Below are 17,107 nucleotides of genomic sequence, written 5' to 3'. Positions count from 1 at the left end.
TGAACCTGCAGCCACTGCATTGAGGAGTAAACCTCTATATATGTGTGCCTGCTCTACCAACTGAGCTAACCCGGCCATCCAATAAATCACTTTAAAATGACTAGCTGTCCCTATGCAGTCGTGCTAGTCCTCTCCTAAAAATAAGACAAAGTGAAGTGATGGAACTTTAATGATCCTTGTCGGGAAAGAGAGGGACAGTTTGCCTCGCTGAGCAGCCAATAGGATACTAAGGCTGGATCGAAATATTTGAATATTCGTTCGATGTGTACGTATTTGATTTTCAATGTTGGGATTCGAATATATATTTTTTTAACGTGCATGCAGGCTGAAATTCACTGTGGTGTAGAGCTGGGCGATATGGAGAAATTCAAATATCCCGATATTTTTGACCAAATACCGCAATATTGATATTGTGGCGATATTGTAGGGTTGACAATTGGTGCTTTCACAAAATATGCACACAATGAGATTTTTGATAAATAATCACCAGTTATGTTAATATAATAACTACTGTATGTGGGTTAAAGCAAATAATAAAACAGCTAGAACAGTCTGGTGTGTTCGGAAAATGACATCACTCTACTGTAATGCAGCCTTTAAAACCAGGAACCGCCACCGAAGCTTTGAATAGGATATTCTCTGTTGATAAGTACCTACTGTAACTTTGAAGCACAAAATATGGTATTTGGTACAGCCCTATAGAATACACAGCACAAATAGAGAAAAAAAAGGTTAAATAAAGAGAAACAAGGCAAGCATAATCTCTCAGCCCTGGGTCATGGCTAAAATGTTCCGTGTCAACTGCAGAATATGAGCAATTCAGAAGCCATCTTTTTATCTGTGATGTATTTATAGATGCTTTTGTATTTGAACACAGCTGTCACGCTTAAGGGAGTCAAAGGAACCAAAGTGAATTGCCATGCAGTCGTTAGGCTCAGGGGAGCCAACATACCACTGGTGCTCAATGAATAGATAATTCCATTTTCACTCGGCTGGATCGCTCACCATCTAACACAATAGAAGCTGCTGAGCCAGTGGGGGCTCCCCACTTGTCCGTGAACAAAGTCTCACAAGTGAGTGCTTATAATGCATATCTCCCATAACGCTGTTGGGTAAATCCAACTCTTGTCAAACTTGTCACACCTGCGTTGCATATTAATCATTCAGTGACTGAAACAAGGTGGATGTTTGCTTATATGAACTTGACTGTGATGTCAATCTCCAGCTGAAGAAACTACTCTCAAAGCCATCAGAGGATTTTCTTATCAAAAGAATAATTCATATTTGTAGATGAGGGCGATGGCGATGGCAGAGGTGATTAACTTGCATCCTGCAGTGTCCTGAGTTCAAACCCCTCAGCTACCGTTACACTAGCTTTGTTGTCTAGGTCCTCTGCGTACTGCCCGTTAAATTACTTGATATTGCCTACAGCCTTTTGGATTTCCTCAACATTATCATATTTATTTCAAACAGTTTTGTATTTAAATGTAAAATAGTACATTATGTTTGGTGCAGCATGAGACTATTGCCAGAGAGAATGACACATTTAAATGGTTTTAAAACAAAAAATAAAAAAATCATAAAAAAGTAATTGTCTTTATAAAGACAACAGTCCTTTTGCAAGATGCCCTACACAAATGAAGGTTAAAAAATACCCACCCAGGGCAGTAAGATGATGAAATAACAACATCAGCAATAAAATTCACATTCTCAACAAATCCTGCAGAGGAACGGTGAGCAGCAAAACATTGATGCAATAATATGATAACTTCCACTGTTCAGTATATGCAACACTGAAAGCTATTGCGAAGAAACAGAGCACAAATGAGCAATAGCCTACTGTAAATATCAATCCTTTGCATATGTGAGCCATGCCGAGTAGCATTAAGCAATAATAAAGTGCATGAACAACCAATCATAGGCCTATTTCTCTTAATACAAGGTTCATAGAAATAGTTAAAAAAATATATGAATAATATGTAATAATAAAATACTAGTAAACAGACCCAAGCCATGCAAAGCATACCAACAGGCATGGGACATGGGACAAGTAAGCAGCACGTTAGCAAAATAACGCTAATGATAGGCTAATAGAGTACATACAGTATATTATTTGGATCGTAGCATGGCATCAACAGACCATTTTCTTGTGAGCACAACTATTTATGTAAAGATAAAATAATAAAAGTAGTTTTCATTAAAAGAAATATTGCGTTGCGTTGCGTTTGTAGTTTGTGATCTGAACATACAGTAGGCTACTGTTAGTGTCTTGGTTTTACTCCTTATGAAGGAGCGTGTGCCTTCAGGGTGATGTGTAGCGTTGTTTCTGCAGGCTCTGCTGCAGACTCCCCATGGCGCTGTCTTTAATCAGAGGACTCAGTCAGCGCAGCACATGGCCGGCCCCGACCCTGTCCTGTTAGATACTCTCATTCTTATACAGACTCACTGTGACAGGCCGGTGTCAGTGAAGGGAGCATCCCAAAAACCCTCTGGCTGGGCTGTCCTGCTTTTACTGATGCTCAGCTGGATGGCAGCGCTGAAACTAGGAACCCATATGAAACACGCGTGCTTTTAGAAGACCATTCTTAGATTTACAACAGGTAATCGTTCTATGTTGATTCATATTTTAATCATTTAATGGGTTATCTAAACAGAATGAAAACACAGACACTAATTGAGGGAAAGATGATGATGCAAATAATGTTTAATTTCTATCTTGTTCTTCCAGTTTGAGTTATATTCCCAGGTTAGCACCTGGCAGTCTATTCAGCACTCATGATGTTTGACTTTTTCTTTTAGTATTATTTTAATAATAAATTTGGCTCACAGGGCGGGGAGGAAAATATTGTCACCAGCACAGTTTAAGATGTTGATTATGCAACGTTATTCTGTCTGTAATAGACTTTGGTGTTGTTTATGCGCCCCTGAGTTTTATTTCCAACGTTTTTTTTTATTATTTAATGTCATTTAATATGTTGGTTGCTTGAATGAATACAAGAAAAACACCCAACACCTGCATACAGATGAAACAAAATATTCTACAATTCAATTAATCTAGTAAAAGTCTTTTTAAACCAGGTAGTTCATGTAATAGATCAATCTTCCTCTTCTGCCTCTTTTTATTTGTTTGGCACAGTTGTTTTTTTATTTGTACATTAAACATTTTATTGTCTCTCGCGACTACAAGAAAAACAGGCACACTCAGAGGTTTTGATGAAATATTTTCTATTTTAGAAGACAACATCCATACAGTGTGTCCCATTAATTCAAAGCTGTGTACTTCGTAGTTCACTTGTACAAATGTACTTCCTTCCTTTAACTGATCAGCTGAGCTATATACAAAAACAGATCCTATAAATGATGTCCTCTCTCTTCCTCTGTCAGACATGGACTCTTTCCGCATCCTGCTCTACTCTCTCATCTTCCTTCTCAGCGTCTTCGGCAACCTGCTGATCATCGTGGTCCTGATGCTGAACAAGCGTATGCGGACCGTCACCAACTCCTTCTTGCTGTCGCTGGCGGTCAGCGACCTCATGATGGCCATCTTCTGCATGCCTTTCACCCTCATCCCCAACATCCTGAAGGACTTCATCTTCGGAGAGGCCATGTGCAAGACTATGTCCTACTTTATGGGTGAGGATGAGTTTCAAACCTGCTTCGATATTTTGGGAAATATGCTTATTCACTCTTCTGCAAAGAGCTAGATGGGAAAAGTGATACCACTCTTATGTCTGTGCGCTGAATATAAAGCTAGAGAGAGCAGCTGGTTAGCTTAGCATAATGACTGGACACAGCTAGCTGTGTCACCTCCAGGAAGTCAGTGTGCCTGGAATAGTCCTGCACACAATCCCCCTAAAAACCACAACTTATCGTTTGCTTACACTTTGGTTTTTGTACAGATTCAACAAGCAAGACATAATTAGTGAGTTTTAGAGTTGCTGGCAGGTGGATTTTGTTCCCTTCAGGCACAGCCAGACGCCTGTTATTTCTTATCCTTTTAATTTTTAAATGAAATGCTAATTTGAGTCACAGGAAATTCTTTCCAAAAACATTCACAAGGAGCCAGTGTCATGCTAAACTGAGCTGTTAGGAACAAGGGTGAGATTCAAATTAATCTAATCATTTTCTATAACAACAAGCAGATCATTCAGTGCCTGGGTTAAAAGGCATTTTTCTTTTCTAGAACCAAAATCTGGCCCTTTTTGTGGCTGACAGCCGATCAGAAAATGTGCTCCAGCTTTACAATCCTGCCGGAAAAAATAAGAAGCTCAACATATACCACAAGCTTTCAGAGAGGCTTTTCTCTGGGCTTCATTTTGCCTGTCAGAGGGTAACCATCATGCTCAAAGTGCATGAACAGTCACACGTCTTCAGGAGTGTGACTTAATGATGAGCTGGCTCCCATCAGGGCAGAGCCAAGGTGCCACGTGAGGCCTGAGTCACACCGAAGCACAAGAGACGGAAAAACTGAGATCGGCTGCAGTACTTTGTGTCTTCACTTTGAGCTTTGAATGGTTGAGGAGAGCTATTGAACAGTGAGGTCCACAATCCTATTATTGTCTCAGAAATGTAATGCACCATCTGTGAGAACAGGCCTGCTGAATCTCCTTTTCAATTACTGGGTTCTCTGAGCTGTGATAAAGAGGAGGAGGGCAGGAGGGCCAGCTGCCTTGGACTTTAAATTCAAAGCTTTTGTTATTTGGACGTTTTGGTTAATAGTTCATATGTATGCTTGTCATCTAATTAAGGTAAAGGCCACAGAGTAGTTAATAATGATTGTGAACTGATAAATCACTTAACCACATGTATACTGGCATTTTATTAAACTGAATAATGACTAGGATTTCCTCCACTGCAAATGTGATAGATGTTACTTTCTCAATCAGCTACCTAAAAATGCAAGAACACATTATTTTCCCTGCAAAAAGGTATGCAATTTAAGAATGTCATTAGTCTATGTTTAAATTAATGTATCAAAAGATGATCAAAGAGCTGTATTAGAGGTTCTTCTAAAAGACAAAAATTCTGGGGAGAATCTTCAGCAGCACGAGGGGCTCGATGATGCTACGATATAGCCCCACCCAGAATTAGGTTTAGTTACACAAGAAAGTGCAAATTGTTTGGTTCTAGAAGGCACCAAGACACAGGAACTACTGGGCCTTTTACTTCCCCTCTAGTAATTTTTTTCTCAGGATTGTACACCACTTCATTTAATTAAAAGATTTACTGAAGGGGGAAAGGTTCTCAGAGCTGGACTTTCAGCTAGAATAGTCTCACTAATGATGCAACTTTTCGTAGGCATTTCCTACATGTGTTGCTTGTTTCTCTGTTATTCTGCCAATTATTCCTTCATTCTGTCAGCGTTTTATGTTTTCCAAAGTTGTTTCTTCTTCTGCATCTGCTTGCTTTCTGTCTGCACTAAGGTCCTATCTACCAGTACTATCAGAGTGCTGATTTGATTGTTTTTTACTTTAAAAAGCAGTTATTTGTTAGTGCGTAGTACTTTTAAAAAAGTGTTTTTTAGTCAGGAGTGCCTTGGTAGCCGAGTGGTTGAGGAGTATGCCATAAAATCCCAATGAGTCCGGTCTTGGGACCCTATTTCTACATTATCCTCTGTCAAATAAAAGGCAAAATTCCAAAAGAATAAAAAAAGAAAAAAGAAGAAGAAGCTGTGTTTGTATTCCAAATACCACACATCTGCCACCACCAAAAGGTTATTAAGCCCCAAACTAGCCCTGGCAAGACAACATGTCTAGTGCTGCCTATGGAAGGAACATAGAATCATTATACTACTCAATGAGAAAATCGTGCTAAATATAATAATAAATAGAAATGGTTTTTGACAAATATCAGCACCTGCATGTAAAAAAACACACACATCAATCACACCTCCTCCCAGATCTGAGGCCATGAGCAAGGCCTTCTATCAGCCAAAACCAATCAATACACAGGATCATTGTGACCGTCCTCACCCACTGATTGTGCGGCAAACCTGCTCGGCAAACTCATTTACCCTTTGCAAATTCATCTGTTAGCACATGCCCATTAGACATATAATACACCATCCATCCTTTGATTCCCCTGTTCCTCCATGCATCCATCTAGCTGCCCCTCATTCGATAATCATGTGAATCATAGCCCCGGTACTGTTTCGGTGGCAGTTATGAGATCGATGTTGTAATATTCTGGGTGCGTGTGTATGTGTGCGGCCTTCAAATCACATTTATGTATCCATGTTTGTGTTTTTATTGCTGGTCATAAGACAATTACTAACCAACTTACCAGCTCAGTCTGTCAGCTACCCCTAAGGTGCAGTTTGCATGTTTTCTAATTTGGACTTTCGTAGCCTCCAGCAAACCTTTTACAGAACTGGATGCAAGCACCTCGGGCACCTATAACAAATTAATTCCATTTGTAAAGTTTGCATGCCTTTAGGATTCTTTAGGGCAACCTTCAACTGGGAGAATTAGGTGTGAGCTAAGAAATAACAGGCGTAGTGACAGCTGATGAATGTAAATCTTTTACCCCAGGTTGAGGTGTGCTGAATTCCCCTCGATTTAAAACTTCACAGTTCCGCTCAGAAGCCAGTTATCAAGCGGACTACTGTGAGTATTCACCCGACTGGTGTTTAATGAACAAGAAAAGGATTAGAGCTTCTTCATCCCAAGAAGGGAAGATACAGCGCAGCGGAAGAATGGGAGCATTTAGTTGGTTAGTTGGCTGGTAATTAACTTGGCTGTACTGTGTCCAGGATCACAGCAGAATCTCCTATCCTCAAACGTTAGCCTCGCAATACTGCCAAGTGTCAGGGAGGGAAGCTGTGCTCAGCACTGCTGTCTGAAAACTCAACTAGAGTGGACTTTGTGCAGCAATAACTGAGACACAAGAGACGTGTATATAATGATAAAGTGTCGACTTTAATGTAAGCACAGGAAAATCATCAGCAACAGGTATATTGAGGAGCTGACTGTATTATGTAATATATTATAGTATATGTAAAATGAAAGGGAGGTTCATGGGTTTCACTGGTCCTCTTTATGCACTGCTGCTTAATGCACATACAGTAATAATAAATGGGAGTATATGGTCTGCAGTTGCTGCAGTCTATTTTAAAGTGTTTACGATTTTCTGTTTTGTTTCATGACTCTTCTTTTAGAGGCCAAACACATTGCTCCATCAGTGCTGCTGATCTCAGATCAGTGTTTGCTTCCCCCGCCAGTAATAAAACAGATGGTCAAGTGGTCCTGGACTGAAATGTTGAAAGGGTTGATGAAGAATCTAATCCCTCAGACAAGAAGCACACTAGTCTTTGGGCTGTCTGCGTACCTGAAACTGTCATCAATTCAAATTAGTGGAGTGTCAGTGCTATACATCACCTGGAAGGGCACTTCCTTTGAGTCTGAATGTGCACAACCTCCCAGCTATTAGTCTTTATAAGTGTAGGGTTTGAAAACATCACTCATTTGAAGACCTGTGGCTCTATTTCACACAGGCTTCACCCTCTAATGGGGATCTGTAGGCTGAGCTACTCATCATAATGTAATGTATCCATGCACTGAAAGATAAATGCATATGAATGTGTTCTACCAAGAATAATAAGCTAATAAGATGGCAATATAGCCCGACTCCTCATGCAGTTTTTATGCTTCTTGGTGGTGATGAGGACTGTGTTGTAAGGATAAAAAGTGTTAATTTGTGAGCTTTAGATGTGCTAATAGGTTTATGCTACTTTGGACAGAGCCAGACTAGCTGTTTCCCTCTGTTTCCTGTCTTTATGTTCAGCTAAGCTAACAGTCTTGCGGCTGTAGCTTTATATTTACCAGACAGACATTAAAGTATGCTCGATACTCGCCTTACTATTCCTTTAGAACTTCTTTCAATGCAAACGCCTTGAATAGTGTTTCTTTATACTTTTAACTGCATTTTACCAACAATTGCTTTACTCCTCTCATTATAATTCCCTTTGTGTTTTAATTCTGCCGTGTCTGTCTGCCTTGTAAAACACTTTACAAAAGTGCTTTACAAATAATGCTTCTTCTTTTTCGTCTTCTACTCGTTTTTATTGTTCCTTTTGAGAAAAAGACTAAAATTAAAATTCCCATCTGCGTTCCACATTTCCACAATAAGTATAAGGGCATGACCGCCTTCAAGCTTCAACAAAAGAACCCCCCGCCCCATGTGTGATTTGGTGTCTCTCTTTGTCTGTGCTTAGCACTTGAAAGAGATGTGTGGGTGTGAGAGACTTATTGTGCAAGACTTTTACAGTGCCGGTGCGCACAGTTAAGATCTTACTTGTGTTGACTGTGCCACCCACCTCCTTCTGCGTAGCCGGAGCTGGCTATTTTAGTTGACCGGTAGTGTACAGCAGTCGACAGTCAATAAAAGGATTGTGTCATGGAACATGCAGAAAGGCTTTACGCCCAGATCTTATAGACAGTGAAGGCTGACAAAAATAGAAATTGTAATAGTAGTTCTATGATCACTGGTGGCGCCTGCTAAAAAACCACCCTGCTCTTCCTGATTTTCTGAGCACATAAATACATCTTACTTGCATAACTTCTATTTAGTAGATAATTAGGGCTGGGTACTGAATTCAATACTTTTTAGGTACCAACTGAATTGCCTCTAAAAGAGTATCGAGTATAAGTATGCAGCATGCTTCTACCAAGATCTAAATAATGTTTGTAATTGGCTATCTAACGTTACAGGTCACAGAGACAGGCAGAAAAAAAATCCTACGTTAAGCACAGAGACTGGGCTCATGTAGTAGGAGCTGAAAAATAATAGAGCTAATAGAGTTAAAACTTCGAGACAAAGAACTATTTGTGGTGCAAATTGCTGTAAACAGTGTTGGTCCTAACTAAAATAATTTCCTGTTGCTTTCAGAATGTGACATGCACCTATCTCTTTCATCTCATGCAGTATCTTTGTCCCCCCCTGGGGAGATATGCCTCACATTTTGAAAACCCCTGTTCAGCCAATAAACCCAGCGGTTTTGGTTTGATGTAGTATCCTGTCAGGTTTCATGTCAGTGTAGCAGCAATAAAAAAAATACCCTTCTCGCAAAGTGCTGAAATGCTTTTAATAATGCACAGCAGAGTCTCTCTGACTGCTCACAGAGCATGAAAGGCGTCTTTTTGTGACGATGACGTTCCCTTTGTTCTGGATTATCCCTACAACTCCGCTCCTTTGTTCTGTTAGAGAAGGGATATGATATAAAGTCGTTCTCTTGCCTCTATCACACTCCGCATCAAATCCCACACCATATATCCTCACAGTTCTCTTCCCAAAGTTACAAATGTAGCAGTCGACAATATACACCAAATCCTTAATCTATAGCAAAGCTTATCACAATAGAATGGAACAAATATTTTTTCATTGGTTTGTTGGAGAGACCATTGCCAAAGGTTGATCTCGGGAGAGTGGATTCTCAACCGACCCATAGAGCCGTCCACCACTCAAATACTTAATATGGTTCCTGTAGATTGAGTTGCACCATGTTTATAGCAGTATGTATAATGACTTCCTCCCTTGAATGATAATGCAACGCTCACGTTTAATCAGGATGTTCCTGTCGTAAAGGAACAACGGATGGGGATTAATATGTTGTTGCTTCTCGTAGCGACAGAGGATCAGTGGGGTGAATTTATTTCTGGGGGGCTGCTGGTGACACGCAGGTATATCTTTACTAATGCTATTTGTCTCACCTGGCCAGTCTCACCCTCAGAACACAGACTATGCGCTGACTGAGCTTGCTCCCCCTCTGCGGATTATTTATATTCATAGATGCAAATACAACTTGGACCTGGATTGACTCTGAAGGAATTACACCGTGTTGAACCCTTAGAGAAAGTGTCCTTGGACAATCACAAAGGTGCTAGCACTATTTAGAGCAGATGGATTTTATCCTAAAACATGTTTTGACTCTTAAATGGAAATCTTGTCTTGTTGCCTTTAATCCTGATTGACGTGGTGGTGGTGGTGGTGGTGGTAATGATAGTGTTAGGGCTTTATTTGAATAATAAATGTGTGGCACCAAAGGTGACCTGGGAGGTTCTTGTATTGGATGGGTGTGTTCATGCTTGTTATTGTTTTTCTAAGTAATTGAGGCTGCTGTATTTTGCTGCTGTAAGCAAGGATGTGACACATTTTGTACTGTATCTTTCAAAAGGTGTTATTGTGTATGTGCTTCAGCAACTAATTAACTATTTTGCAAATAGATCTCCTCACTTTACTCACTGCTGTAGCTTTATATTTACCGGACAGACATGTAAGTACTATTGATTCTCTCGTCTAACCCGCCGCAACAGACCAGCTCAATGTTTTCTTGCTGTCTTTTCTTCCCTGCAGGGCTCTCTGTCAGCATCTCCACCTTCAGCCTTGTGGCCATTGCCATTGAGCGATACAGCGCCATCTGTAACCCGCTGAAGTCCCGTGCGTGGCAGACCCGATCCCACGCCTACCGCGTCATCGCTGCCACCTGGGTGGTGTCACTGCTAATCATGGTGCCCTACCCGGTGTTCAGTGTCCTCAAGTCTTTCCCCAAGGCCAACGGTACTCTTGGCCACATGTGTCGCCAGGACTGGCCCAGCGGGCAAGCTGAGCAGACCTGGTAAGTACTGGTGGGACTACAAGCATGGTGATTCATCAGCTCATCAAACATTTCTATGATTGGATTTCAGTGATAGAAGGAAAAACCATCCGTCTTGCCATTCAGAATTGACAAACTTTGCACAAAGAAAACTTTCGAAAGATTTCACATGCATGACAATAATTTGGTGGATGTGCCTCCATTACCTCAACAGGGATGAGTGAGTATGAGACGAATAGACAGGAGTCAATTAGTGAATACAATCTGCTCGGCTTTGGTTCCAAATGTGTGGAGATACTCTGATTTACATGCAGCGTAATGGTGTCATTTACATATGCATTATCAAGCAGAAAGTCGCTTCATTTTTTGAGCCGTGCAATCAAACCACTTTCTACTGATTGCTTCCAGTTGGAAAACAGATTTGAAGCTGATTTGGTCATTTCGGTAATTTAGCTCAAATTTCCTGCACAGACCTTCAGCACCTTAGCTGTTCTCTGAGCAGTACATTGAAGCAGTAATTGTATTACAATGTGTGTTTGTAAGTGTGGTAGTTTATCCAATAAATTACGTTGAACGTGTTTCAATTTCTGTAACAGATGCGGAACAATTTGTCATACTAATGGCTTAGCTTAACTGTGTAGCTCTGCCTTCTAGTGTACTGGGTGATTTGTAGTTAACTATTGATATTCAGTACAAGGTAAGTGCGATACCAGAGGCTGGGTGATATATGGTGAGACTACTCACAGGGCTAGTTGGTGTGCTACTGTAATGGCATGTTACATGAACATGTTAGCGCTAGTCAGTCACAACAGCTCTCTGAGCTTCTTTCTATTTCCTCTGTACTGTGTTGTTTACTCCCCCTGACTGACTGTTCTCAGGATTGTACATCATTTCCATAAAGAGTCATCAAAAAGGGGGGAAAAAAGGCTCTCCAAGCTTGCTTGTTTGTTTCTCAGCTCAGCTGGGACAATAAGTCCACACAGGTTATTCAAAAGAAACATTTGTAACATCAAATCCTGTCCCATAACTGATGTTTCCATATACAAACCGTACACGGACAACTCATGTTTCATTATGATGATGTTTACTGAATGTGCTTTGGTGAAGACATGCATACGGCGTGTATCGTACGTTACTGCGCATGACTGCAAACAACTCACTCTACACGTCACTACTACACACAGGTGTTATAGCACACACTGTAAACACTATAATAACTGTCTGAAAACAGTTCCACTTTTGTGAAGCAGAGGAGGTTTAAAAAAAAGTGGATGATGCAACGCAGCCTATTAGCTGTAATAGCTTCCGCCATTTTGGACTCTCGAAGGTCAGCACTATAAAGATGGCTTGATGCCCCTGTGGGCAAATCCACTGATTGCGGCGATTCCTTTTACCTGTCCAAGTAGAACCACGAGAAGGATAAAGAGTCTAGCTAATGATAGAGAGAAGGCTGAACCACTGGGCTGAAGCTGTAAAGGTGGTTACAGAGGTGGTGTCTAAAAAATGAATGAAATCTTTAGGTGGGAGACTGTTTTTTAAGATGTACTGTAAAAAGTGACCAGGCAGCTCCTGTTGAGACATACTTGGAGACCGTATAAAATGGATCCGTTTTCTAGCATAGCAGGGATTGACTACCGAAAAACTGAGAAGCTGCGACGAGACGTTATTAGACAGAGATCCTGTCGATAATTGGTCTGCCCTCAGTATTGGTGCTGTGAGGATACATGTTACGATATTGCCATCTTTTTAGATGAATATGAGTGTTTCTCTGCTCCTGACTGTACACTGAAAAAGATGGAAGAGTAAAGCTTATGCAAAGTGTCTGGAGAGAAACGAATATTGCTGCTGCAGACTGGATTGCTCGGCCGTTTACAAGCTCTCTGAGGATCAATACATACAAGTAGATGAATACACAGCCAAGAACAAGATATGTTAGAGCATCGTGGGAGAGACTACTGAGGGATTTTCACAGATCTGTCCATAAACAATGTAAAGTCCTGCAGTATGGCACAATTAAAATGAAAAGGAAGCTGAAAAACCTTTTACATCTCCCTACTTGACAGCCTTCTGTGGTCGAACGCTGTCTTTTCTCCGACTGTCTATCAAACTGTAAAGCTTCTCCGGAAGAGAAGAGGCAGTGGGAGACCAGTTAATTAGTATGCTAGGTGAAGAAGAGGAGGAAGAAAGTCGAGGCTCACAGGGCAAAAGTCCAGATGTGTCACTAAGTATGCTGACCTTTCAAGTTCTAATCACTTTCATCTTCCCCATCATGGCCGTCTTTCAAATTAGACCAGGGTTGGGGGTTAAAACCTAGAATGAAAAGAGATACCACCTTTTCCATCTCCCTATCGCTCTATGAAAATGGCACCTTTTTTTGAGCACCTAATGAAGCAGTGCATAGAGTAACTGAAGCATTCATTTTTAGTCAGAGATGATGAGCAAATGATTTTCCAGACACATAAAAGAGCCATCAAGAAGTTAATGAACCGATTATGTCAAGCCAAAGACAAATGTAATGATTGTGACAATTTAACACAGAATGGAGTTTACATTAAAAAAAATCTCTGGAAGTAATCTTATTAATCGAGGCAAATCTCATTAGATAATAAAGACACTTTATGATGACCGGATAACATTGGCATGGCAATCCCTCCAATGTTGTTGAGATATTTCCGTCAATCACTCACAATGATCCAATTTCCACATCTCCCAATCACAGGCGGAGTTTATTTGTAGTCCTATGTATAGTGCAGAAATATGTAACACGCATATCATTTTCCTTGATGGTTAATATATAAACCAAACACACCTTTCCTGGTTGATAATCATGTAGCTTTCAGGTGATGCGGGAATAGTCAAAAGAGGGAGCAAAATATGAATATTCATAATGCCGTCCATCTGGGTTTCCCCCTTGAGGGAAAAGCAAGCACAGATACCCACCATTGTTTTTGGTGTTCCCGTACTCTTACATGTGCACTTCCTGAAAACTTTTGTCAAACAGATTTTCCACAGTATCAAACAGCCAGCTGGTGAGAGGCTTAAACTAAAGCCTTTTAGTGAAAGAGAAGGGCTGTGCAGAGTTCAGAGGGTTGCCCAGGAAGACATTAGAATATCAAGAGAGTGAATGAAACTGCCTGTCTGCTGTCGCTTTCATGTGCTGACTGATGTGCACCGCAAACATCGGTGGTTGAGAAGAGCATTCTGTGATTGACGAATCAAAACGGAGATGGTGGTTGGTTATTTTATTTATTCATGGGTTTCTTTTTTTAGTTTTGTCTTTTAATCTAATGTCGCTTCTCCTTTTAGTTCACAAGGTTCTATTCATTTGATTCACCTTTAAAGACTCGATACTTTGATAACTCAAAGTCATTCATTGTACTTTGCTGCATATTTATAATATATTTGAACAAATATGAAGTGTTGCAGCCATGTCTTGTATAGAATATATGCAGAGTGGTGTCTGCAATCGGATAGACTGAGCCCTTTAAATTGTGTACATGCTTTAAAAATTCCCCTCTGTCAACATTTTCTGCAGTTTCTTTGCACTTTACTCAGTTAACAACTTTTTCTTTAAGGTGCCATCAATCCAAGCAGAGAGAGAGGGAGAGAGAGGGAGAGAGAGGGAGAGAGAGAGAGAGAGAGCGCCACGGTCATTGTTCTTTCTGTGCCGGGAAAATGGAACATGATCAGAAAACTGCCGTCTACACAGCCTGGGGCAGCATGAAATGTCTCGCAATTGTGATATTACAGCATATTTAATGTTTATTTGGCAAAATGTAATTTCAGAAATGCCTTCTGAAAAATATTTCTTTCTGTTGTGTTATGTACAGCCCTGTGTACTGTCTAGTATGATGTGCTGTACCCATGTGATGTCCAGTTGTTACCAGACGTGTCAATATGCACTGCGTTACCGTGTAAACAGTTTGGACAGTTTGATAAGGTCGTGTTGAAAACCTTTCCTCGGTTAAACAGGATGGCTCCTACCTTCTTAAAGAAAGTGGTGTTTTGTAGTGTTAGACCTGCATCAGCTGACAGGTCCAACTGGTTCGCCTCACTCTGCAAACTATAGAGACCTAATGCGTCCTCATGTTGGGAAGATCAACATCATGTTTTGAGTGCAGTGTATTTTGTTAAATCAATAATTCTAATTCGCAGCTTCTCCAGGTTATATTTTAACTTCATGCGTTAGGTTTTGACAAGGCAGAGGAATGCTCGGAATAAAAAAAAACAAAAGACAATATCTTTAGCTCTAGTTCAATGGTCCTTTTTTAAAAATACTGTCCATCATGAGTGCGACAACGTTATAACATCATGAAAGTATGTGGTAAGGATTTACATATAGAATTGGTAGATATATGCAGACATGGCATCAGCAAAAAAGCCCTGAGTGGTAGATAAAAAACAGTATCGAGGAAGGTTAAACCACATGGTGCTGACGAGCTTGATAGCCTGCAGGTAGAAGCTGCAGATCTGGCCCAGGAAGCTGCAGTTTTTGTAATACCACGGTGTAAAGAGGGCTGTTGGGAGGGGACGGCCATCTGTAGGGCCTCCAGCACAGCTCCAACACATGCATGCAGGTGTTTGTGTGCAGGTTTTCCAGCCATCTGCTAGATTATCTGATTTATCTGTATTTGGATGGCTTTGAGGGCTGATTCAACTCCCTTTTCTTCTCTGACCGTTGTTTTTCTCCTTCCACTCCATCTGTTTTTCAGGTATGTGTTGCTGCTGTTCACTCTGTTCTTCATCCCGGGAGTGGTAATGATGGTAGCGTACGGTTTGATCTCCAGAGAGCTCTTCCGAGGCATTCACTTTGAGCTGGGCCAGAACAGAGAGACCACCGGTGAGATCCATCATAAATTCAATCCAAATGGCAACAGGCTTTTTGTTCACATCGATTTAATTCATACTGCGGATGAAAACATCTACTTCACTTTTTATGGACCTGTGTGAAGCTGTGGTGAATTTCATTAGAAACGCAGGCTACAGCAGGATTTCTTAAAAGTCTGGTAAAATATTGCAGATGCCAGTAATGACACAAATAAACCCCTATTAGGCTAGATATACACCTAAATTTTTTTTTAATTAAATGTATGGTGTTTTAGTTTTAATGTTATGCACTTCCAATAGGAACAAACAACCATTCTCAGGCAAATAGATATGCAACATAACTGTAAAGGTTGCTTTGCCTCAAGCAGAGAATGACATTTTGTTGCTACCTATAGGTTCTGCACCTGTTACATACAGACTTATTCTCAGTTGTCCTAATACCTACTCTGCTTGCTTTCATGCCTGTTTGGAATTTCTCTGTCAGGTATAGCTGAAATATGGTGATATTTCAGGTGATTATTATAATGACTGCTTTTGTTACTGTGTGCATAAGGAACATCAGTTTCCATGGAGTCTTGTGTGTGATTCATCAAGGTTGAGACAATGTGAAATAGCCTTTCGTTAGCAACTTTTGCAACCTATCGCTAAATATAGTGTTTTATTTCTTAGGTGGGCAGAAAAATAGTGAACTTGGCATTTAGTCACAGTTTCTGTGCCTGCTGTAATCAATTATCAAAGATCCTCTTATCCTTTAATACTTGGCACTTGCATTATGTTGAAGTCCACCAAAGCTCTTCAAAATGTAAACTTTGACTGTCCACAGGCCAGAAGAACGGTGTAGGAAAGGCTGTCACAGGGTCCAACGATGAGGACGATGGTTGCTACATCCAGGTGTCTAAAAAACCCTCCTCTGCTGTGGAGCTCCCCACCCTCTCTGCCTCATCTGGCGCCACCCGGGTCAAAACTGAGCGCCCCCGCAGCAACACCTCAGAGGCCAAGCTGCAGGCTAAGAGGCGAGTCATCCGCATGCTGATGGTGATCGTGGCACTCTTCTTCATCTGTTGGATGCCCCTGTTCTCCGCCAACACCTGGAAGGCCTTTGACCTGAGGTCAGCCTCCAAAGCCCTCACAGGAGCGCCCATCTCCTTCATCCACCTGCTGTCCTACACCTCGGCCTGCGTTAACCCCATCATTTACTGCTTCATGAATACCCGTTTCCGCAAGGCCCTGCTGTCCACCTTCGCCTGCTGCTGCCGCAACCGGCTCTGCCGCTGGTGGTGCAGGAGGAAGGAGGGAGGAGAAGACGGCGTCACCGCCACCTCCATGGCGACCTCCATGGCCACCTCCATGTCCAAGTTTAGCTACACCACCGTCAGCACCACGGGCACCTGTTGAGCCTGCAGGAGAGAGCTGGATGTTTTGCATCTGCGGCTGTCGGGGCAGTGGCTACCGTGTGCACCATCTGTTTTTGTCTGTATCTTCTGTTTTTCACTCTTCATCTTAATATGCTATGAGTCACACACTGAGTAATATCCCCGCCCTCGTTTATTAGGCCTTTTTAAAAGGTCTCCTTCAAATTCTGTGTGCATGGTTGCAGAATGTGATGCGGGGAATAAGCTGTTTCAGTTTGGCGACATTTTTCTTGTGTTTAATTGGCAGCATCCGCTTTGTTGCATCCTGAAGAGAACA

At 41.2% G+C, this 17,107-nt stretch overlaps 1 protein-coding gene across 1 annotated transcript in view; it reads left to right on the top strand.

The window, feature by feature from the left end:
• The window catches only part of cckbra (cholecystokinin B receptor a), a 28,398-nt gene extending 11,585 nt beyond the window's left edge, over positions 1-16,813 (top strand). The window contains exons 2-5 of the mRNA XM_028571659.1: positions 3,385-3,633; positions 10,351-10,612; positions 15,304-15,431; positions 16,242-16,813. Of these exons, the coding sequence (XP_028427460.1) occupies positions 3,385-3,633; positions 10,351-10,612; positions 15,304-15,431; positions 16,242-16,813 (1,211 nt within the window). The remainder of the gene's footprint in view (positions 1-3,384; positions 3,634-10,350; positions 10,613-15,303; positions 15,432-16,241) is intronic.
• The last annotated feature ends 294 nt before the right edge of the window (positions 16,814-17,107 follow it).

This window comes from Perca flavescens, chromosome 24 (genome assembly GCF_004354835.1).
Source record: "Perca flavescens isolate YP-PL-M2 chromosome 24, PFLA_1.0, whole genome shotgun sequence".
NCBI classification, from domain to species: domain Eukaryota; kingdom Metazoa; phylum Chordata; class Actinopteri; order Perciformes; family Percidae; genus Perca; species Perca flavescens.
Note: the sequence above shows the minus strand (reverse complement) of the source record. Positions and strands in the feature narration are given on the sequence as shown.